The 24,561-nt window shown below is 45.7% G+C and overlaps 1 protein-coding gene and 1 long non-coding RNA gene across 3 annotated transcripts in view; one reads left to right on the top strand and one right to left on the bottom strand.

Annotated features, from left to right (window-relative positions):
• The window catches only part of HIPK2 (homeodomain interacting protein kinase 2), a 127,424-nt gene that overhangs the window by 81,244 nt on the left and 21,619 nt on the right, over positions 1–24,561 (bottom strand). For both annotated transcript variants that reach the window (XM_069003045.1, XM_069003046.1), the window contains exon 2: positions 1,720–2,818. In XM_069003045.1, coding sequence (XP_068859146.1) covers positions 1,720–2,818 — 1,099 coding nt within the window. The remainder of the gene's footprint in view (positions 1–1,719; positions 2,819–24,561) is intronic.
• Positions 4,871–6,929, top strand: LOC138104172 (uncharacterized). Its single transcript, XR_011147960.1, has 3 exons — positions 4,871–5,053; positions 5,261–5,820; positions 6,535–6,929. It is a non-coding gene; the product is annotated as an uncharacterized lncRNA (long non-coding RNA).

The following is a 24,561-nucleotide window of genomic DNA, read 5'->3' as shown; positions in this document are numbered from 1 at the left end:
CAAAAATATTCCTTGTTTGTCGCTGAGAATGAACCATTTTTCTCTTTCATTTCTGCTTTCTGTCACATATTTCATTTCGGGTGCCCCTCCTGTTTTTCAGCTAGGGACCTAGGCTGCTAATGCAGAATCACAGGTAACTCAACAACAAAATGCCTGTATTCTCTTTCTTTTCTTTTTTTTCCTAGTCTGTCAGGTAATTGCAACTCTAAAAGCTTTTGCATATTTACCACAGAAACATGTCTCTCCAGGACGATGGGACTGTCATCAGGTAGAGTATCTTATTTAATAAGACTCTTCTGAGGTATAAACTATTTTAGGGCTGGGGATTTTTTCCTGGCCTCCTTCAGAGCAAAGGACAAGCAGATAAAAATCAGCTGCTGCAGTGCTACACTGTCGAAGTTCCTGTTCCTGTGAAAATTAACTCTCTCCAAGCTCAGAGTTCAGGTAGGCTTTGCCACTGTGAAGTTTATGAAGCAGGAAAGGGGTCTGTTATCAACTCACGTTGATTGTTCATCCCCAGTCCTCCCCATGCAGACAGATTTCTTTCCTATTTACAAAGAGATCAACCACCCTGCTTTTCTGTAACCCATCTGATGAGCTGTGGATGCTGCCAGGACTGATTTTCATTAGAACAGTCATCAAGAAGGATTGCATTTTCTCTCTTTGCCCCTGTTTCACAGAAGTACAACAACAAAAATGTGGTCTGAACATTTCTAAATTCAGCTGTTATCTAAAGACAAATTCCCTTCACCCTGTTCACTATTTTCCCCCACCCCTGAGGCAGCAGTAGAATTGCTTTTCTCGGTCCCTAGGATGCTGAATCAAGCTGACTGGTACCAGAGAAAGGACCTGAGAACATCTACAGAGAGATTTTGTGTCTTGGAGTCAAGAGGGCGAGGATGCCCCTCCAGGGGTTATGAAAAGAGGCTGCTCTGCTGAAACTGTTCAACAGACTGAAGAGGTCTATAGCTGGTTCACACATTTCACTTCAGCCACACCTCTGTAGAGGTCAGAACTCCATCCTAGCACGTAACAAAGCCCTGTGAGTGGAAATCAACAGACAACAACAGGTCCTCAGTCCAACACCAAATCACTGACAATACTCATTCACCTCTACCAACAGCTTCCCCTGTGGCCATAGGTGTTTCCAGCCTGGCCAGGCTGTCTGCTTGCCTGGAGGAGAGCAGACAAGAGCCAGCCAGAATACTCCCGTTGACTCACAGCCTGTGTGAAAACTAATCCTTGACAAACCATCTTCTGCATCCATACAGTCTTCCTGTGGGCCAACCTTGCACTTGTAAAGCCTCTGGTTTCATATATGAGTACAGACTGTAAGACACATTTGAAATATAGATTGATTGTTTAGGTTAAAGTAATTCTGAAATGAAGAACCTATATCCATTGACTTGGAATGGAAACATGGACATCCCCTCTTCTGGAAACAGTTCCAGAGAGAACAAAGTACTGCTAGAAGTGAAAGGCTTTCTGAACTGTAGCTGGCAAACCCTATTTTTACAACACTTTATGATTATTTACAAACTTAAAATGGTTTTCAATTCAAGTAAACTCCAAGAAGTTACAACACCATTTTTTCTTATCATCAACAAGCCTTTCTAAGAGCCATCTCTGTTTAGGATTAAGGGATTGATTTAAATGAATGTAGGAAAATTTCCATAGGTAAAATACTTCTAGTAGTGTTACATGAGCCCAGTCTCTTACCTGTAGTATCTGGATTGAAGGTAGGTAGAACACACAGCTTTAGACACATGGCTAGCTGAACCAAAGTCTATGACCTTGACCCTATATGGTTGTCGGGATGGGTCTACCAGCATGATGTTCTCTGGTTTGAGATCAGCATGAATCAGTCCCAGGCTTTTCAGCTTCATTAGGGCAGTTGCTACCTGCTGGAGAATTGGTCGAATGTACTTAAGGGGCAAGGGACTGAATTTATTTTGTTTTAAGAAATCATAGAGGTTCTGCTCCAACATTTCAAATACCAAGCATGTGTGATTCTTGTGCTGGAAGCATTCATAAGCACGGACAAAGTTGTAGTCATCCGCACTTTCTGTGCTCAGCCGAGCCAGGATGCTCACTTCAATCTGGCCTTGCCGGGCATAAGAAGGGTGGTTTTTTAGGATCTTGATAGCCACAATCTCATTAGTGCCACGTTTCCAGCATTTGACTACTTGTCCGAAGGTTCCACGGCCAAGAAACTCTAACACTTCATACGTGTTGGTCATGGAACAGAGCACCTCATGTTGCACCAGCTGGTAATCCCCTTCACTGTTGGAGCCACTGTTTTTGGAAGTGGCCGTGGAGGTGGTGGCGGTGGCTACAGTGGCCCCACTGGCATTGTTCTGAATCATTGGTGGATGCTCCTCGATAATCTGCACGCTGCTCGTGTTCTCAATCTCCTCACTCTTGCGCTTAAGTCCACATTTTTGGTAGGTGTCCAGAAGGCTCACAGTGCTGCGACGCATCAGGTTGTGTGGCCCGCCCAGTGTTTGCCCAGACACTGCAACCACACCAGAAGTGCTGTTGGCAGATGTAACCACGATGTGCCCCGTGCTTGCTGGGAAGATGATGGTCTGCTCGTAAGGGATGCTCGGATTGGGGATCTGGAGGGAGGCGTTGACGGCTGCTGCGGCGGCTGCTTGGGAGGACTGCACGTTCTTGCTCTGGTTGTAGACTTTGCTGTGTGTGCCGTACCCAGTCATATCCCAGTTCGAACTCGGCTCCACTTTCAGTTTCTTCACGCTACAGAAGGCACTTGACTGAAGGGTATGAGGAGAGAAAACTTGCACATGCGAGGCCATACCTGCAATACAACATCAGAGTGAAACCAGGGTCAAGATGCCTTCCCCAGCTTTTTCCATTTGCTCAGTGGCAGAAAAGGGAAATGGGATACGAGCTTCAGATACAGCACATGCACACACACAAAAAGCAAGTTCTTCCAGATATGTGTATTTGACGCAAATAAAATATTATGCTCTAAAATAAATCCTTACCCCGGATTGAACTGTACTAACATTCAAGATTTCTGCTCTCTTGCTCTCCCCCTTTTCATTTTTAATAACAGGAATGTACATGTTATTTTTACCTCCTCTGCCTAAAGAGACTCCTATTCCCATTGTCTCCAGGAATATATCTAGCTCTCTGGAAGAACTCATGTCAAATACCGCAAAGTATTCTGACTACAGAAGCCAAATCTCAAATCCTCAGGCTCATCCAGTCTTAAGCAGTTTGGTGGATCTGATTTAAGCTCTCCACTTATTCCCATAAAACCACTGTGTAGCTTCTGGCCTGCACAGAGTCAAGATGGGACCAGGAGATGATACATTGTGACAAAATGGAGGTGCGTAGATAAAGTTGAGGAGCCAGAACAGAAGATGATGTTTCAGATTGCTTGCCAAGTCTGCGAGTGGGAATTGGGCACAATGCTAGTCTGTGCTCAGGGACACTGGAGATGGGAGTTACACAACATGAGCTTCACTGTGTGCTCTCAGTGCTCCCAGATTTATAAAATTTTGTTCATCTATTCTTATTCACAGTGACAATACCATCACTGGAAAGCAGATCCCCCGGAAGTGAACAGCATTGATTATGAAGCAACATACACATTAGCATGTGGCAGAATTAGCTCCTTATATAGCTTTATTTTTACAGAAAAGACAAAAATTAATTAATTTTTGCAAGCTCATTTGGTTTCAGAAGAGTTAGTGATCTTCTAAATCTTTATTAAAAAAACCCCAGACCATCAAAAAACAACCCCACAACCTCATAACCAAAGTGAAAATAATGTATCACTGAGACAGACTTACTGAAGGATTCTGAGTAATATTCCACTGAAACAGAAAATGTGCCTATTCAGAGGAAAAAGATGTGGTGCACGGAGAAGGGGACAGCTAAGTCCTGACTTACTGCCAGCTTTCCCTGCCCAGGGTAGGGATAGGTCTGCTGGGGCAAACGTATTGTGAAGAACACAAATCCATGGGGATTCCTGGGGAAGGAGTCAGTACCCGTCAGGAGTTACAGCAGAAAGGCACAGCCTCCTTCACCCTTCTATCTGTCATCAGTGTTTCTTTTTAATAAACCAGAATGACTAGGGAAGAAAAAGACAATATGCTGAGCTGGCACCATTGTTGAATTATTAAGCACAAACATAACCTTGACTTGTTTTCAACTTTAAAAAGTTAAAAGCTGAATGAATGCTTCAGTAACAAAACCGCAACAAACTCTGCAGTGCACATGGACGACTTTTTCATGTGGAGGCCTGACAGCATCTGACTTGGCCTCCTCATACTTCACTAGTTCATGTTCCTCTTCAGAAGATTCTCTGGAGCTCATGCCTACACACTCACACGCATGTCTGCATAAACTTACACACTCATACATAAAAATATGAATGTCACTCCACACTCACAAAGCTCAGTAGTCAAGTAAACAGTTCTAAACATACCCAACACTCTTCCAGTTAATTCCCAGCAGCCCAAAGGCCAGGAAGTACTCAAGAGAGGGGTGGTGTGGTGAGCCAAAACCCACCATGAATAACTACTCAGAAGTAACCAGCCAAACAATCACTCCAGTTTGCTTCACCACCCCTGCCTTCATCCCTGCTGCAGTGACGAATTTATGAGGACGGGGCAGAAGCAAACGAAAACCCCATCAGGACACACGGGGAAACCCTCACCTGGGCTTGAACACGCAACACAAGACCCTGCTGACCTCTCTCTAACAAGGAAGCCCTGCAAACCACAGCACGCTGCCCTGTGCAGATATGACTCCCGGCTCTGAGGGGATTTCTGATTGTTTGCTGGCATTCTTTTTAACTCTACCCCCTGCTCCCCCAGCCTCCTCGGCAGCAATTTCCAAGGTCCCTGCAAATGGGTACTCAGAGGCCCTCCAGCTCCTTGCCCCTCTAAGTACCTTCTCTCCTCTCTCCCTTCCACAGGGCAATGGTGCTGTCACAAATGCCATGGCATGTGGCAGGCGGCGAGCTCGGAGAACCACAGCAGTGCTACTCAACTTGTCATCCTGGACACAAAGATCGCATGTGAGTGAGCCAAAACCATGTTTGTTTTTCCACTGATTAAGAAGAATCACGGTGTTCCTTCTAGTACAGTACTGACCTGCCTGGAGAGAGGGGGTGGTTTGATGTATGTTTTCCCCCTGGACACGAATAATATGGCAGATGTAATTGGTAACATATTGTGGACCTAGCAGAGGTGTAATTTATAGTTTTATGGCTTTCATTCCACAGTGTGCTTGAGCAATCTCTCTTCGTACAAAATAAGAAGGGAAAAAATGACTGATGCAGAACAAGGAGAGACGTTCTTCTCACACGCTCCTCTAAAGATAACACCAAAAGACTGAGGCATAGCAAATTAAAGTCAAGGATGTGAAGCGCAGCAGCTGCAACTTTCTCAGCGCCACTGTAAAAATCAGGATAATCACCACCATTAAGGGACAGACTTTCAACTGGTGCAAACTGGCAGGGCTCCAGTTGATATCAGCTGACATTAAAAACAAGGTCAGCAGTCACTCAACATTGTCAATGTCAGATGGCTGCCTGTGCCCTTTGGTGAAACGAGTTGTTGTTAGGGGCTGGTTTCCACATCGACAACCAGCCCCTTGCTGTCCCTGAAACACTGCTGGCAGCCTCAGCAGAGGACAAGAACAGGGGATAAACACTGACTCACCCTGGTACCCCAAAAATGGAGGGGGTGGAGGAAGCAGTACTTCTGTGGATAAAGAAAGGACTTTGGACTCTTCTGCTGCCAGTGCTGCCCTTCTCAGAGGTTACATCTCATCACAGAAAAGGTTGGTTTTCTTCCTTAAAAAAATAACTATGCAATCTTCTTCCTTACATCCAAAATGATTTTCTCATGTTTGAGGTTTTAGGGGCACGCATTGTAGGGAGAATAACTCAGTGAGTTCTTCAGCATAGTCCGATACCAAGAAATTACAGGCTGATTTGACAGCTTGTGATAGGAAAAGGCAGCTTCTGCAGCAAAGTAATTTTTATTGCAAATTTTCCTGTGCAGTTAATGTGAGAAAAACACAATCCTAAATTTCCTGGGGACACAATAAAACTGTGCTGGTGGCATATTCTTTTTTTCAAAAAGGATTTTTGCTCCATGGCAATAGCAGGAACAATAATAAATGTGAATAAAAGTTGGATGGTTTTGTTACAGGAATCAAATTCCTCATTACAGCCTGTAATGTGATTTACACCTTCAGCCTTTTGATTACATAGGCTGACAACAGCTTGCCACAATGTCCATGAGGAAACAAGCCGGCAGTAGTGGGGTGATCCATGCCAGCCCAGTGACACTGATGTCTCAGAGACAGTGGGGACACCCCTGGGGAGCATTCTTGCTCCTCGAGTCTTGGAAAGGCAGAGGGGCCATAAGCTGCAGAGAGATGGAAAATGGGATGTTTCACTTGGGAAAAGTTCTTTTAACCCCCCACTCACATGTCTGACAAGAAACCTGTGCAAGGTTGGGCCTCTCATATCATCTCTCTTCTCTACAGGAAGATTCCAGCAGTCACCTTTCTGCATTTTGCCTGGCATACCCAAGGCTGGCACCTGGCTCCTCACCTTTTTGCACTCTGCCAGGAGTGGAGTGGGTGAGGATACTCAGGATGAGCAGCTCCGCCCACTGAGCACTCCTGCTCACCTGAAGCCCAGCTCAGCAGCCCCACCTACCCCACCAAAAGCTTTGGCTGGACTAAGCCAAGTGGCAACTCCAACTGAGCTTGGCATGGGTGCAGGGCAGGCACATATTAGCCAGCCAGGATGCAGCCAGGACTCTGCAACAGCTAAATGCATGTCCTGAAGAGTGTAGATCTAAGTTTTGTATCACCCCTGAGCATGGTGAATCTCTGGGCTGGGAGCAGAATCAGGGTTGGGCACCATGCATTAAATAAAATTGATAGTTCCTTTCTTTAATAATGAGTTTAGTGTAGTCATTTAAAGCTCTCACAAAACTGACAGTAACTGGATTTAATGGGGCCTCCCCTGTCCTTGATATGACTCACATAACTCCCCATAGCATCTACATGAGCTGAAGTAGGTAGTGTGCAGCTAGGGGACAGTGTTAAAACAGCTGGAACGACTTTTATTAAAAGACTTGAGGTTTTTTGTTCCTGAGAACTCCTCCCACGTCAGCTTTCACTTAATAATAATTTAGCAGGTGCTATTTACAATTCAGATGGCCCTCTTCTGCATGCACACACAAATCACGCAGCCGCCTCACTTGTACTTCTAACAGGTTTCAGGAAAGCAAATGAGGTAAAGTTCCCTATCCACCCACCTCACCCCAAAGGGCAAAAAATACACTTTGGGGACTAAAGAAGGAACAGTTTGAAAGTCACTGATGTTTTCTTCTGGTTTACTCCCAGCACTTACTGCTGATTTTTAAGTATGGCCTTTGAGGTGGCAAGAGACCAAGCTGATGCCCTGTATTAAGCAGGAAGTCAGACTTTCTGCAGTACCTGCAGAGCTGCCAGTGCTCTGTAACCAGAGGCTGCTTCCTGGCTGCTGCCAGAATGACAGTGCCTGCTTGAAAAATACTGTAGAAAGCACATGGCGTGTGTTCAGCATATAAATGATGCTCACAAGACAATACTGAAATAAGTATCTTCCACTTCTCCCCAGAGAGGCACAAGCCTGCAAACCCATATACATGCCCAGGTTGAGAAGGAAATGAAAAGGGGATCTGCCAGGTATGGCTAATGCATTGCACCTTCAAAATAGCCATGTCTCAAGCACAGCACTCTTCTTCACAGCGGCCTTGGTGTGGTTCCTTTGGAGGCATTGTCCCCAGTACCACTGCACTCTCAGAACCTCCTGAAAATTTATGTCCCTGGAGGCTATACAAATTCTTTCCCTTGTGCTCCAAATGTTTGGAGACAACCTCAAAGCAGAGCTCAGACCTCAATAACCTCAGCTCCTTCCTGTTCCTGGTGAGCATAAGATGTCAAGGGGGCCTTCGTTCCAGGTGAAAATCTCCCTGCCTTCCTGCTCTGCTTTTCCTGTCCTGCTAGTAGAACTGTCTCAGCCTAATTAGTAGTTTTCTAAATGCCTATGTAGTGCACAGCAGTCCTCAAAGATGTAAGATGTGACAGAGCCTGTCCCCTGCACTGCTCCAGACCTGGATTCACACGGCTCCAACCTGCCATGTTTGATCCATGTCCTGTGGCCAAACGAAAAACAAGACTTCCCAATGCGCAGCATTAGCCATAAACAAAACCGAATGGACAAAGCCGAGCATCCATCTCCCTCCCTCCCTCCCATCCCCACCCAAAAAGCACATCCCTGCAGAGCAATGGCCAGGGCACTCTCACCACCATTACCCTCAAACCCCTTATCTCCCTAACACCCCAACTGCCCTCCTACATATCCCTTTCCTGCATTTATAGCATCAACATCCCTGCCTACTATTTCATTCTGCACGTCATGACTTTCCTTTAGAGGTATGATGAAAATTATCGACCTGGACTTACTTGGTACTCTCGAGCATGGAGGTGGTGTAGGCAGTTATTCCTTATCACAGCCTGATCAGGTTATTTTGGCATGTGGCTCAGGATACTGTTGTCTCTCCTCACAAACCATCTTTATTCCCTTCCTCACTCTCCCTTTAACTTCTTAAATCCAGGGCAGCTAGTCTGCTGGCTACTTTCTTATGTGTAATTTAGAAACATTACGATTCTTATTCATCCTTTTGGTGTGGGCACAGGGGCAGGTGAGCCTGGATAACAAGCTATGGGCTTCTCTGACATATTCCTAGTTTTAGGCACATGAAGCAAAATCTCAGGACAAATACATACATTTACATTTGAATACTTTATTACACCTCAGTGCAAGATTCTTTCAGGGTCACCTCCATCTCCCACTGGAATGAACTGCAGTAATGACAAGAGACATTACAGATTTCCTCAGTTAGTCATGTGACTAGTTTATGTTTCACATTATAGTTAATTAACTATGCAACACCTGAGAACACAGGTTAAAATATACCTCACCAGAGGCTGCCCTGTCGCTTCCCTGTAGATGCTGCAGCAACTGGATCTGACACCAATTTCTAGATCTCGGTGTGAGAAGGTGCAGCAGTCCTGAACTGAAAGATAACCCCTAGATACTTTCTTATGGGAAAACCTGGCACAGCTGGAATAGTGCAAAACTTCTCTCCAGGATGCCTCAATGTTACTGAGTGGAAAGCAAATGAAGACAGCAAGTGAATACAATTTAATAGTCTACAGCCTTGACAAACAGAGCCAGACCCCAGAAAGTAAACCCCCTTCAGCGTATCTGTCAAAGCAGACAGAAAGATTGTTACCTCTACAGAAATCACGAAATGACATTGCAAATGCTCTACCAAGATGTCAAAGTGCTCTCCAAACATAAAGTGAGAAACCTGGGAGTCTGTGGTGCCCATGTCAGGTCTCTCTGGGGCTTGAGAAGGCAGATCACAGCCCTACCAGATGTAGCTTCCTGAGCAACAGTCCTCCAAGCCAGGGAGGACTTCTGGAGTCCCAAGAGCAAAATGAGGTGATGAACAATAAAGACGAGGCAGGGGCAGCACCTGAAAGCCTTCAAGGTCTGCGTGAGAGTGTGAAGGAACTTACACACAATGTAAGCATAAAGGTATTTTAGGAAAGTGGGTGTCAGGAAGTCAGGAAGAAGTTTTACAACCAAATGATCGATACTCCCAAGGGCCTCAGAGGAGAAGGAAGTCTGCTGGGAGTCAGAGATGGGATGAGAAAAAAAGAGCAAGATGAAATCAGACAGGTGGGATTGACAGAAGCCCTGCTTTGAAGCTTTATCTTTGGAGGACACTGAAGGATGTCTAACAAATGCTTTGCTGAAGAAATCCCTCTTTCAGATTTCTTGGAGAGAGGCCCAGCAGAGCTGAGGCAAGTGTGGAACGCCTGGCTGGGGCTGTGCTGCAGGCTGCTGGGGGACCCAGGAGCAGCACCACATCTGTTTAAAGAGCTGAAGACTGCAGCAACACCCACAGCACCACGCAAAATGAGGCGTGACATGCTGAGGCTCCTACAATGCCATGCCTGAATGAGCTCCGGAAGCAGTGGGTACAGCCAGAGGAGATGGGGAAAGCAAGCTACCAAGGAATGTTTCCTCATCCTGAAGCCAAAATGGAGCCAGATGAGCCCAAAAGCAGTTACTCACATCAATGCGCCAGGTAGGACTGTTTGGCAACATCATATGTGTTCTGGCCACCTTCCTCCTTCCCATCTGTCCTCTACAGTCACAAAGTGGAACAAGCAGTAACCACGGCATTTCCACAGCAGCCAAAGCTCCCTCTGTAGAACTGTACAAGACAGTCTCTGCAGTAAATGTGAAACTGTCCATTGTTTGCCTTGTAGTCCAGCCTAATGTCTGCATCCCTACATTTAACCTCCAAGCAGGTCTATAAGACAGGAGCCTCTAAATTCCAACAAGCTCCATCTCTGACTGCTACCTGCTAACAGAGCTGCATCCTGAAAGCAGAACTGAAAGAAGGATGAACTTGGCATGGCTATGCTTTCCAGGCAGCATGGCTCAAGTCACTGCTGTTCATCTTCCAAACAAGAGATGACCACAGTACCCCATCTTACAGGGGAAAGAGCGACTTTCTCAACCTTCCTGACCCCAGACTTCACTGGCCATCCTACCTGGCCCTCCATTACCTTAGTTCCTGGGAGAGGGCACCAAGGCCTCTCAAAAAGGAACTAAAATGAATCCGTTTTCCTTTGCTGCTCTGGTTGTGCTCCCCTCACCCACACAACACTGGCATACTCATGGCTTCTCACAACTGCCTAGTGAAAAGGTCATTTTGGCTTTTTCCACGATGGCTGTCTCCCCACCTGGATGACTTTCCACTTGTAAATATTAACTTTGTAATGCCAATGACTCCAACTGGCCTGCAAGTGTGGTGAAACCACAGGGAATGCCTGACACCTCACATACCTCACTTGTTAGAAACAACACTACTTGTGAAGGCAAGACATGGGCAAGGCTCACTGGAGTCTCTGGCTGAGCCTCTCACTCCCACAGGATTTTTTCTCAAGTGTTTTATTTGCAAGGAGGCCACTGCATGACATTCAGCCCTTGCTTTGTTTACGAAATCTGAAACTCAGATCAAGCTCTAGATGGGTTGAAAACACCAGTTTGCCTATTCACAAGGTCCCTTCTTTCATTTGATTTCCATCAGGATACAGACCTGCTGGAGAGAAACAAGCCCCTGGTGAGGTCTGGATGGAATACACAGGATCTGGGCTGCAAAGGAAGATGGAGATGCAAGGAGAAAAGTGAGGAAGCTGGGCACAGGGTTCTGCCAAAGCAGAAAATTGAGACAGACTGATTTGTTGGCCTCCTGACAGCCACACACCACTTTCAAGTAAGTATGACCAAACACAGGACCTACAGCACTCTCAAACATTGAGAGCTATGGGGTGTTTTAGGAAATGAAGAGAAAAGATACTGCAGGTTGATCACCTGACCTCCAGTTTAAGGAGTTGCAACAATTCTGTAAGTAACCTGCCTTCACATCATGCCACAAACACACACCTGACCTGCACAGAGAAAAGTCTTCAGTTCCTCAAGGAAACACACCTTGAACATTTCTCACCCTGTCTTCCAGACTTTATCTTCCTCATCACTTAGGCCAAGAAAACATCCCCAAAGTTATGGGCAAACAGTCAGAAACCTTTCCTTGCTGTCACCTGTGGCTTTTGGTTTGCATTCCAAAGTAGGGCTATAAACCCAGAAATGCATCATGTGAAACAGGCCATGAGTTGGGACCAGAACAGGCACAGTGGGACTGAGCCAGCTGGCCCAAAGCAAAAACCATCAAGGAGACACAGGGTGCAGGATTCAGATGTGGACTCATTTCTCCCGAAAACAACTGTCTCTCTTGGTCCATTCACCGTTGAGACTGGTGAGTGGCTCTTGTAGGAGACCACGGAGACAGAGAGCTGCTGCAGTCTCCATGAGAATATGGTGTGTTGACAGGTTTATGTGTGGGAACCAATGATTCTGTTTGCTATATTTGGGGTTGTACTGACCTCTGTCATACAAAACACGTAGTCACGCTCAGGCACACATAGACATGTAAACACTTGCACAGCCAGATGACCCACGAAGGCAATGAATGTCATAATCTCCAAAAGAAATGAGTGATGCTACCCCAAGCAACCCCACAGAAGTGCCTCTGGACACCTGCACCAGCCTCACTGCTGGCTGGCTTGCTGGGGCTGGTGCACACCTGATGTCCCACTGTCTTCACAGCAACTTTATTTTTAAGCAAGGTCTAAAAGGACAGAGGCCAGATCAGCGTGCAGAGAAGAGGCCTGTTTGGCCAAGGAAGGACAGCCTAGGTGATGTGCTCTTGCTTACACAGAAGAAACTCCTGATTTAGGCATAGGGATAAACTACATGAAGGATTTCAGAGCCTTGAAGAGTAAACATCCAGAAGCTCAGGAAAGGCTATCTACTTGAGAAAGGAGGATATAAGGCTCTTGTGTGTGATGAAGAAGCTCAGGGACAGCACTAACAGCCTACTCCCCCTCAAAGCTCTAAAAGAAAAGAAATCAGTCCAAGGGAAGTCATTAAGAGAAACAAAACAATAAAAATCTCCACCTGTATCAGCAGAACTCCCTGGCTACCATCAGTCTCTCCCCCAGGTTTCTCTTTTGTGCAGGATATGATTATTTATTGACATATTTATTTACTCAGCTCTGCAGTGCTTAACACCATGGCTGCTGGGCTTCTTGCACTGTCAAAATTAGAGCATGACAGAAGAGGGAGTGAAGCTAAACATGGACATCCAGTGTGACACAGGCCAAATGCCTTCTGCACTGCAGCCTGAGGCGTGCTACCACTGAGACGGGCTAGACTGGGGGACCCCACAGCCAGCCTGGACAATAAACACTCCCTAGGTGTGACTTTACTCCAGATCACTCAGTGCTTTCAAGAACCTGCACAGTGCCCTGCAGAGACCCAGGCACCAGAGCACACTTCAGGCCCTGTACAAGTGCTGACCATGAGTACCTGCTGTGCGGCACTCATGGGTAAGGCACCAACAGCTGAAACCAAACCTGCAGAACCAAAAACCCACAGTAGAAAGGAGAGATGGCTGCAGATGACAGACTAGCTAAAGGGGCTGTCAAGCCTTCTTCTCATTCCTGATCCTACATTTAAGAGCTGACATGCCACTTTGCACTTCCAGCAGCATGCAGCCACTCGCCCTACCTCTTCATAAGCATCTTTTTGGCACTGCTGCAACTGTTCTGCAGCCATGTGCTTTCAACACAGAACATTCAATTCTTTCCTTTTCCTACGCAATGGAATGAAAGGATTGAGCTTAGATGCAGTGGGACAATGAGTTCAGAATCACCAATGTGTCGGTGATGTCGCAGCCAAGCTGTCCACAGTCACATCTATGGGTTTTGACTAATGATGTAAAGGAAGTCTGGCCAAACTGAGTCACGGGGGAAAGAAGAGTTTCTGTGAAAACAAGCTCTGTATGATTTTCTCACAAGGAGCCAATACACCACTGTTTCCACAGGTTCCAGAAAAAACAGATTAGCAACAACTTGTGGTCAAATCACAAGAGCTCTCAATAGGTTCAGGAGAACCTTGGGCATCTTAGCTTTGCAATAGTCATAGGAATGACTAGGGAGTAAAATGGCCTGGGGTGAGCCTATGGGTTTTGCTAGAAAAATTGTGATGCTCCCAGCAAATGAAGAGGGGGAAACTGCCATAAAAAAACCTACTCCAAACCAAAAAAAACAGCCAGGGGAATTTAGCACCAAAAGTCCTGTGAACTTTCATCAGACCTTATATACTCAAAACTCACTGAGAGCTTTTCAACATCCATATGGATGAAAAGGAAGAAGAGACTGAAAACTCGATTCAGCAGAAGCACAATAACTGTGTAAAGAATTTCAGTGGGAAGCAGCAAGTTTACACCCAGCACAAATGCCCAATTAATGTGATGTTTGCAGTACTCCTTTGTGGACACAGTCCTTGGTTTTGGTCATTTTTCGTATCTGAAAATAGCATGCTTCCCTCTTTACTCCTTCCTGGGCTCATGGGAGACTGAAATGAGTCACCAGAGGACCAGCTGAGTCATCCAGCCAAATCTTGGAAAGCAATACAAAATGTGTGGTCATCACATCCACAACTAAAACGTGGATGACGGCAGTACCCCTAATAACCAACCATGCATTAGGCAGAAAGGGCTGGAGATCTCTGACACTATGAGCTGTTACTCTGAGCCAGGCAGAAGAATGCCTTAAATGAAACTAGGACAATGCGAAACAAGAGCTGACAAACATGGCCAGAAAGCAGCCCAGTGGAAAAGGACCTGGGGGTGCCGGTCCATTGGCAGCTAAACATGAGCCAGGAGCGGGTCCAGGTGGGCAAGAAGGCCAGTGGCATCCAGATCAGAAACACTGTGGCCAGAAGGACCAGGGCAGTGACTGTCCCTCTGCAACTGGCACTGGTGAGGGTGCACCTCAAATCCTGTGTTCAGTTCTGGGACCCTCACTACAAGAAAGACATGGAGGTGCTGCAGCATATCCAGAGAAGGCAGTGGAGCTGGTGAAGGGGTCTGGAGACTAAGTCCTATGAGGAGCAGCTGAGGGAGCTGGAGCTGTTTAGTCTGGAGAAGAGGAGGCTCAGGGGTAACCTCATTACTCACTACAACTACGTGAAAGGAAGTTGTAGCACATTAGGATGGGGATGGTCTCTTCTCCCAGGCAACCAGCAAAAGGACAAGAGAACACAGCCTCCAGTTGTGCCAGGACAGGTTCAGGCTGGACATCAGGAAGAATGTTTTCCCTGAAAGGGTGGTTAAGCACTAGAATGGGCTGCCCAGGCAAGTGGTGGAATTACCATCCCTAGAAGTGTTCAAGAAACTACTGGAATGGCACTTAGTGCTATGGTTTAGTTGGCAGGGTGGTGTTCAAAGGCTGGATTCGAGGATCTTAGGAGTCTTTTCCAGCCTTAATGATTCTATGGCCACTGGTTCTGCACCTGGCACAAAGCCCTTCTCCATCCAGCTTCCCCATTCCAGTGGCATTAGGAAAAAGGGATGGCCATCTCCATCCTCCAGATCATGAGATATTCCTAGCCCCATTTTCCAGCTTCTGCGAACCAAAGTCCCAATTTATTCAATTCTTTTAGCGCATCATCAAATCTTAACAAGACCTATTTCGATATGCAATCTCCCTGACAACCAAATAACTGTGACCTTTTAAGAACACAGGTCCATATTTCATTTTTATGTCTATTATCTGCAGAACAAAAGGAAGTGGGGCAGTTGCTTTTGGGCACAGAAACTGTATTTACCAAGCAGTTTTTTTATGATGATTACAAAAGTTTAACGAGTGAATTCAGGACAGCTGTCTCTCTGTGCTCTCATGGAACAACAACCCCGATTTGCAGCGGCTGGGTCACACTGCACAGCTGCTGGGGGAACCCTGTTCCTGCACAGCTCACTGTTACTCCACAGACCTCGTGCCACAAGCTACAGCTGAGCCAGGCATGGAGGACCCTGAAGCACCAGGGAGTTACGGGGACAGCACGTGTGGCACATCAATAGTACAGGCCCCTCTGTGGCTCGCCCAGAAAATCCAGTGGCTGGAGGTTTCCAGTGACACTTCTTTCATCTGGCCAAGCACCAGCAAATGGTGCTCAGGGACTACACGGCACCGAACAGGTTTTCATGAAACTGCTCAAAATTTCCCAACTAATGATGGCACTCCTGTTTTGCCTTGATCCTTCCTGCCAGCTCAGCCCTGGGTTTCAGCAAGGCCATGATGTATTCACCTTGCTGTGCCTCTGTTCCCAGCCCTTTGCACCTTCACTCCTATTTCCTTTGCCAAAAAAAAAACCCACTTAAAAACAAAGGGAAAAATAAGAGCTGAAAGGTTCAGGTGGTCGTGAGTGAATGACGAGCTCCACAAGACAGAGTAATGCTTGAGCCTTAAGGAAGACAGATGTCAGACAGAGATAACTGGTATAAACTGGTGTAAAAAACAGGTTTAAGTGAAATTCAAGTAAAAATATTCAAAAGCTAATAAAGTACCTAAAATCCATGGGGTTTTGATCCCAGAGTTCCTAAGAACTTCGTATTATTCAGTCTTTTAAAGGCTCAGTGGTAGAGACTCCAAGCTGTTGAAATGTTAACTTATTCCATGCTCTGCAGAGACAGAAAATAAATGTGAAACTAGATCCTGACATCACCACTAGATCCCAAAATTGACCCTCCTGCTTTCTGCTCTGCCTGCTCCAAAGAACATGCTATTCCTGGAGGAGTTTTAAAAAAATAAAGCCCAAGCAAGTGTTCTCATGTCCTCTCCACTTCCCAAAGCTAAGGCAAGCAGCTTGCTTGAGTGGCCCTCCCATCCACATCACCCTCTGTGTCCTGGCACTTGCAAACAACTCTGCACCAGCCCCACAGGCTGGCCTGGCACCAGCCACGAGCAGAGCAGCAACCGCAGCGTGCAGCTCAGCACACTCGAGCTACAATAAACCTGTCAGACTGCGCAAGACATGAATCATATGGACTGCCACAACAGCAACCCAGCGTGTGCAGCCTTGCTAAAACAAACAAACAAACAAACAAACAGACAACCCTAAGACATCCCAAAATACAGATGTAGGTAAAAGGCACTCTCCTGAGGCTGCCTGTACAGTTATATGACAGGGCTTGCTGGAAAAATATACATTCTCCTCACTTGTGACAACTCAGAAATGTTTCAGCAGAGCTGTAGTAGGGGGCCAGGGGAACAAAGGACCAACAGTCTCTTCTCACTGGGAAACTGGGCCCTGATCAAGCAAATGTCTGGGTTTCCTGGGATGCTGAAAGTGAGAGAAAACACCTGTAGCAAAGACTACTGCTCATCGGTCACCAAGGGATGTGGCTGCAGAGGTTGCTCCGGGCCTTTTAGAAAACACATCTCTGAATGTGCTTAGCTGAAGGTGATGCTTCTCCCACACTGGCTGGGAAGTTATGTAGGAGAAACAGCAGCATCTTTTCCTGCTTAGGGTTTCCCTGTAGTCCTTGGTACAACCATGAAACTGAAGCATGAAAATAATGCTACAAGTGCATCTGAGGGACTTGCATGCTGCCTCTGCCCTTCGGGGCAGCCTTGGGAGTGCATGACTGCCCCATCAATGCTTGTGGGCCATCAGGGCATACTATTTCATACCATGAACCTGTGACTAATAATTACACTTTGGATGTACATGTATTTTTCACTTGTATCATTGCAATACAGTCAATGGGGATAGTGACCATTTCTCCATTCTGTTTTCCTCCCTGCTATTTAATGATCCTACTGTGTCGCCTCTTAAGCCACAGTCCTTCAAACACTTGCAGACACCCCCTCATCTTCCAACCCACAAGGCTGTGACACAGGAGATGAATTAGGCAGACATAAGCACGGGGGAAAGGTTTATGGCCTTTCTATTTGCTTTTCCTGGCAGATTCAGTCCAGAGACTTCAGCTTTTCCAGGTGACAAGTGTCTTCCAAGACAGTGTCTGCATCAGAAAATATTCTATAAAATCCTGATTTAACTGCTCCCCTAGGACAGCTGGCTAGACCCTCACATTACTGCCACATGTGTCTGTGTCTGAGTTTAAGCACATGAATTGTCTTAACTGACTTCATCAGGACAACTCATGCACTGAAAGCCCACTACATGTGCGTGTGTTAGCAGGAACAGGGCATTAGTCATCTACCTTGGTTTTTGAAAGGGGGTTTGTGTAGAAAAAAAAGCAAAAACCCTCCATAAAACTTGTGGGTACAGTTCAGGCATCCAAGTGATACATTAATCTAAATTAAAACCCTCTCCTGCACTCTTCCTTTTAAAAAAGCAAGTTCTTCTCTACAAGTGTATACTCTGTAGTTAACCGCTGTTGACTGATTTCAAAAGAAATCCTGTGGAAGGTAAAGTCTCCAGTACCTATGCCCACCCCAGAAGCAGCACACTCAGAAAATCTACATTTGGTTTTCTTGCAAATTTTTCCTTCCCTTCCTTCTCCATGACTAGCAATATGCATAGCAAAACATGCTCTCTGCTCTTGACAGAGTGGCTGCTGCTGCTGCTGCTGCTGCTGCTGCTGCTGCTGCTGCTGCTGCTGCTGCACGTTCTCCACCTGGAGTGAAAATTCTCCGTTGTCACGGCAGCCAACAGTGATGTCACAGATTGAGTATTGTGACTTCAGCTGGAAAAGGAGCAGCAGGAGCAGATGAACTCTGAAAACAAAGATATTGTTTTGGTGTAAACAGCCTTCACAAAAAAGAGGGGAAGTATATATACACATCTGACAATTACAGTCTTCTCAAAGTATGAATAAATATATGATAAACAGAGTTCTCTCTAGGCAAGTATCTCAAAGGTCCAACAAAGTACTGAAAGAATTGTCATTTTGGTAGAAATGGGACCCTTTTAGCTTTTGAAATACGCATTTTCTACTCTTTTTTTACTTTTGTTTTTAATATCTTCTTGTCTGGTCATTGTCCCAGAATAAGTAATCAGCATTGCTGATTAAAGAAATAAGTCTCAGGAAATAATGCACATGTTTGCAAATGTTTCATTAATTCACAGGCAACTTGCAAGTACTGCCTGGATTCCTATGTGAGGGTGGTTGTTTTTCATATAGGTCACGTATCAATGCAATTTGAAAAAAATCTTAACTTCATTCAACCACATCCCCTTCCACCTTTACACTGAAATCTAGAGGTTGTAATTACACCCGGGAGCAGGAATAAATTAAAACAAGGGCTCCTGTTGCCTTGAACTCTTTTTTGGAAAGAAAAGCAGTTCCATCTACCCTGCCTTATGTGCTCTAAGTCTGAACTCGGCAGGCTGACAGGCAAAGGGGCAAATAGGTTTTCATGAGTTAAGAGATGAAAACAAGTCACTTTCAGAGGTCAGAAATGGAGTAACGCATCCCATGTTCTAACATGTACCAGATCTTCAGAGGGGGCTGTTGTCTTCACTACCTCACCTCCTGCCTCACAGAACATCTTCAGGCTGTGGCACCCCTGAGCTGCTCTGTGGAGTGGAGTGGGAGGGAGGACACAGGCACCTTATGGGTTAGACACTTTCCACCCCTTAGCAAGGGTTACTAAACAAGTGGCACATCATGACAGTAGGAGGGAAGGAAGGGGGGAAGGGGGGAAGGGAGGAAGGGAGGAAGGGAGGAAGGGAGGAAGGAAGGGAGGAAGGAAGGGAGGAAGGAAGGGAGGGAGGAAGGAAGGAAGGGAGGGAGGAAGGAAGGAAGGGAGGAAGGGAGGAAGGAAGGGAGGAAGGGAGGAAGGGAGGAAGGGAGGAAGGGAGGAAGGGAGGAAGGGAGGAAGGGAGGAAGGGAGGAAGGGAGGAAGGGAGGGAGGGAGGGAGGGAGGGAGGGAGGGAGGGAGGGAGGGAGGAAGGAAGGAAGGGAGGAAGGAAGGAAGGAAGGAAGGAAGGAAGGAAGGAAGGAAGGAAGGAAGGAAGGAAGGAAGGAAGGAAGGAAGGAAGGAAGGAAGGAAGGAAGGAAGGAAGGAAGGAAGGAAGGAAGGAAGGAAGGAAGGAAGGAAGGAAGGAAGGAAGGAAGGAAGGAAGGAAGGAAGGAAGGAAGGAAGGAAGGAAGGAAGGAAGGAAGGAAGGAAGGGAGGAAGGAAGGAAGGAAGGAAGGAAGGAAGGAAGGGAGGAAGGGAGGAAGGGAGGGAGGGAGGGAGGGAGGGAGGGAGGGAGGGAGGGAGGGAGGGAGGGAGGAAGGAAGGAAGGAAGGAAGGAAGGAAGGGAGGAAGGAAGGAAGGAAGGAAGGAAGGAAGGAAGGAAGGAAGGAAGGAAGGAAGGAAGGAAGGAAGGAAGGAAGGAAGGAAGGAAGGAAGGAAGGAAGGAAGGAAGGAAGGAAGGAAGGAAGGAAGGAAGGAAGGAAGGGAGGGAGGGAGGGAGGGAGGGACTACCATTGCTTGCTAAAACGCAATTCCCTAATGCTTGAACAACTGGAATAACCAGCCAGTGCTGGTAAACTGATGTCTGTCTTGACAAACCTTTCTGAAAATTCACATGCAGAAGAAGGGGAAATACTTGGTAGGACTTCAATTATCACTTTCTCAGGGGACATCACAAATAATAAGCAGTTCCCTCCCCAAAGTACCCCAATGATATACTAGCTTTACAGAAAATCATGCCTGAATATTTTTTCTGAAATATAAAATTGCCACACACAGTCAAAATTAAAAAGAAATAATAGGGCATTTTTAAGAGAAATTCCATGGGGAAAAGCAAGTGTGAAATAGCCAAACATCAATTATGAAAACCACATCAAGAACAGGCTCTTGTGCACGGGCTTTAGGGTTTAGGGATTTCAAGAAAATGTGCATCCTAGTTTGACTCATAACGTAGGCAGAGAATGAGCAACTTTCCTCAACTTAAAAACAGCTCAGTGAGTATGTAACCCTTTAAAGTCACTGTATCTATACAGCCTTCTTGTATCTCATAGGTCCTACTGATTGCACTCTTTGCTCTCCATGCCCATCTCCTCTGCAGGGTTGGAGTGACTGGCCTACTCCCACCCTAAGCTGGTGCAGAAGAAACAGCTGATACTACTGTGACATGGGCAAACTTCTACTGAGGTGTGCACCCCAGCCACCCCAGAGCTTGTTTATTGGTGGCATTATCATGATCTCTACTGCAAACCTTCAACCAGAGCTTTCTCCTCCCCTGCTGCTGCCCACATACAACTCTGAACAGGCTGTGGGCAGCACTGCTTCCTTCTACCTGAGGGTAGAACACAAATGGAAGGAAAGCAAAAGGTAACAAAGTGAACAAAGGCAGAGGGATGTGGGGTTGATTCTGCCTGTGAGTCAGGGCTGGATCATTTTCCCAAGCTTAAAGATTATGGTCTCATGAGTGTACCATTTGGGACTTCCACAGGGCAGGATCTGGGAGAGGGAGCAACCAGAGCTGGGAGTACCCAGGGTAAAACCCGGAAACACCTTCCCACAAGACCCAAAGAAAAAGCAATGGCATGATCACTTTCTTCCTTAAAATAACTTGCCAGTCTGTTGGTTTGTGGCATTGCTGTTTAATGCTAGAGAGCATTACTAGAGAAAAACAGCATAAACCAGACAGTTATCATAAGGGAAAAAAGACAACTCAGTTAATTTGCTTTTTTCCTCCAGCCCTGAACTTCTATCTTGAGGGTCACACTTGCTCCTACACAGAATGTCTGCACAGAAGACTTCACCAAGAATTTTTCTCTCTGATGACAAATGGAGCCAAGCGCTTTCCTGTCTCTTCTCCCAGGAGCAACTGTTTATTGTTCCTCATTCCCACTCTGCATGACCAAACAACTACACAGAAAAGAGAGAAAGGTGAAAGCAAGACTATTTAAAGCTGCAAATCAAGAACACAAGGCTTAGCAAAACTCAGCTTTATGGCTACCTGTGCAACCTTCGACCCTCTTTTCTTGCCTGTGTACCATGGCAGAGCTGTTAATCACATAATCACAGGCTATTTTTCCACAGGACCTTGGCCTCACCCAGTGCAGCAGGATCCGGGGTGCTCACCTAGCGAGCACCTAGTCACTATTTCATCTTCTTGGCACTGTTGGAGGTGTGGCCCTGAGCCTTGTTTACTGTGTACCTGCCACACTCTGCTCTGATCTGGAATTAGTAATTTACTCATGGCCTTTCCTACAGTATGCTGAATGTTTCACAAACATAAAGGAATGTATTTTCACACTGCCCTTATAAAATAAGACACTGCATTACCCATATTTGATGGGCAGGGAACCAAAGCAGAGAGAGATTAATGTGAAAAGCTTCCACTAATTTTAAATGCTCAGTTGAAACTCTTAGGTACAAATCCCTGAGAGATACGTTTTGCCAGTTGAGGCTGTGATGACAAGCATTTTTTTGGGTTGATGCTCTTGGAGATAGCAGAAGTGGTATCCCTGACATACATACCATTCAGATTTTATTGGGTTGTAAACATGGAGGTTTGCTTTCTCAATTCTTTGTATATTTGTTATATTTAACATGCATCAAAAAATTCAGGAGAGGTATAAAAGAGCTGTTTTCTAAATATACATTCTGAGGCAGGTAGCTGGGATGGAAAATTTCTGCCCAGACAGTTTAAGTTTAGTAAAGTTGTGAACAACTAAAAATGAAGGTCTTAAAATAGGGAAGCTGTTGGATGGCCTCAACAGCAGGTCATTGCCATAGCATACACTTTTCTTTCTCTTCTCCGTTGCTGGAAGAAACCACACAGGTCAGATGTTACACTAACAGAATCAAGTCAAACTGAAATGCAAACTGTAACTAGAACTTTATTTTATATCCTGGTTCTGTTCAGATAAACAAGATCAATTTATTTTTAACTTTAATGCACAACAAAGTCTTGTTACTCAATTCCAAATAGCTTAGAGCATAAGCCCCACCTTTCCTCCTGTTCTCTTGGAAAGAGAAAGCAAGTGTCAGGCACTGCAGGCAGCACTGGTCATAAACTGGGTATAGGACAGGCAGATGGACAGTACTCAGAGGTAGTGAATCTTACATTGGTATAAACCGATCCTTCCCCTGATCATTTGCAGGGAAACTCACAAATTCCTATAAGAAAAAAAAAAGCCCATCTGAAAATTTCAGGCAGTGATTTATCTGTCCTAACCCCAGGAAAGAAAGACAGACAGACAAAAAGACAGACGGTGGGGGGGTGGGAATAATTCAACCAACTGCTGGTGCCAGCCTTCTTCAGAGAAATAAAGTAATTTTACAGACACTTCTGTAGGAGCATAAAATCCAACCTTGCAACCGTGCACAGGACTCAGGACACACAGACACAGACACGCACAGACACACAGACACGGCACTGGACAACAGTGTGAGACAATGTGGGAGCTGGCAGAGCGGGTTCCTCCATCACCTTGGGAGCATGCAAGGACAACCCTAGGATAACTCTCAACAATTCCTCTTTGCCACCCAAGCTGTATTCCTGGCAAATGATGTTATGAACAGTTCCATCCCTAGACACGTACCATATCCACACAGAGAGGAACACAGACCCAATTTCTCTGTCCTGCACTGAAAACTCTCACCACATATCCCTGCTTTTGAGCTAGTGATGTCTCCTGACTGCACTAACTTTGACTAATTTAGTATTTTTAATTACAGAGGGATTTATGGCACTGCACTACAGTGCTCCCTTTTATTATACCCACGGTTTCTGCTGAATCTGGGTACACTCTACATACAAAGTTGCACATTAGACAAATTACACTGCACATTAAGTAAATCTCTCTCTAGAAACAGGATTAGATGGAGAGGCAAATCTTCCTCATTCCTAGTGCATAAATTAATATCTACAAAATCAATATAAAGTAAGAGCTCCATATCAATTTATGAAAAAAAAAAAAATTTTAAATGTACTCCACAATTAAACAAATTTATGTAGGAGATGCATTCTTTTTCTTCTATTTTGCTTAATAAATAAAACAGCTGGTCCAAGGAATCAGGTCAATCAGTGTCTGGAAAAAGCCCCATTAAAGCTGCTATATAACCTAGTTTCTCAAGCTGCATAAGGCACCCTAATATTGAAGAGGCAGAAGTCCATGCAGAGACAGCATGGATGGCTCAGCTTCTGGCCCTTCAGGGTTATGGAGGATATTTATCACAGCAGACAGCAGTAAGTGAGGTATCTTGCAAAGATCTAAGGAGATAGGCAGGCTCTGAAGGACCACAACGAAGACAATATGATGCATCCAGACCTATACATAAAATAGAACTAGTAATCTTGGGCACCTAAGTTGAGGTCATCCAACATAAGGAGATGGTAAAGGGCCCAGATTTTCCCATATGTTCAGATCCCCTCAAAGCTTGCCTAGCCCTGCTGCCACAGTGGGTGATAACACCTCTTCTCATAGCACTCCACAGCTACAGGGTTCCATCCCTCCCATGTCATGTGGGAGGGCGAATCCAGCAGTGCCCAAAGCTGTGGGCGTATTTTGCGGGCACAGAGCCTATTCCAGTGCAGGCAAAAACCCCACTGCATCAGCCCATCTCCTCCTGCAAAGCACACAGCACACAACACACAATGCCCAGGCCCTCCTCACCTCAGAAAATGTAGCCCTTCCTACATTCAGTAGGTTTGAAAATATTTTGCAAAGCGTATCACAATCCACATCCTATAGAAATAAAAATGGAGCCAGAAGGAAGTGTAGTGACTTGCTGAAGCTTAAAGAGCAAGGAGCATCAGAACTGGGAAATGAAACCTCCTGGCCCACAACCCTAGGTTTTAGCTTCTTAAATAAGGATTCTCTTTCCTCATTAAAAAACTAAAAATGGGAAGAGAGGGAGGAATATTCTGGAGACAGAATGAACTTCGCCCTCAAGAGGACTAGTGACCTGATATCCTTTTTTTTCCTTCTCACCTCCATTTCCCCTGCTAAAGTTACAGTAACTTCAAGGACTATCCTTCTTTCTTGGTCTGCTTTAATCTAACGTGTTGGCTCAACATTGTTTTCCCAACCACCTGACGCCAGAGACCATCCTTCC

The sequence above is a fragment of the Aphelocoma coerulescens genome, chromosome 1A (assembly GCF_041296385.1).
Source record: "Aphelocoma coerulescens isolate FSJ_1873_10779 chromosome 1A, UR_Acoe_1.0, whole genome shotgun sequence".
Taxonomy (NCBI): domain Eukaryota; kingdom Metazoa; phylum Chordata; class Aves; order Passeriformes; family Corvidae; genus Aphelocoma; species Aphelocoma coerulescens.
This window is presented reverse-complemented; position numbering and strand designations above follow the sequence as displayed.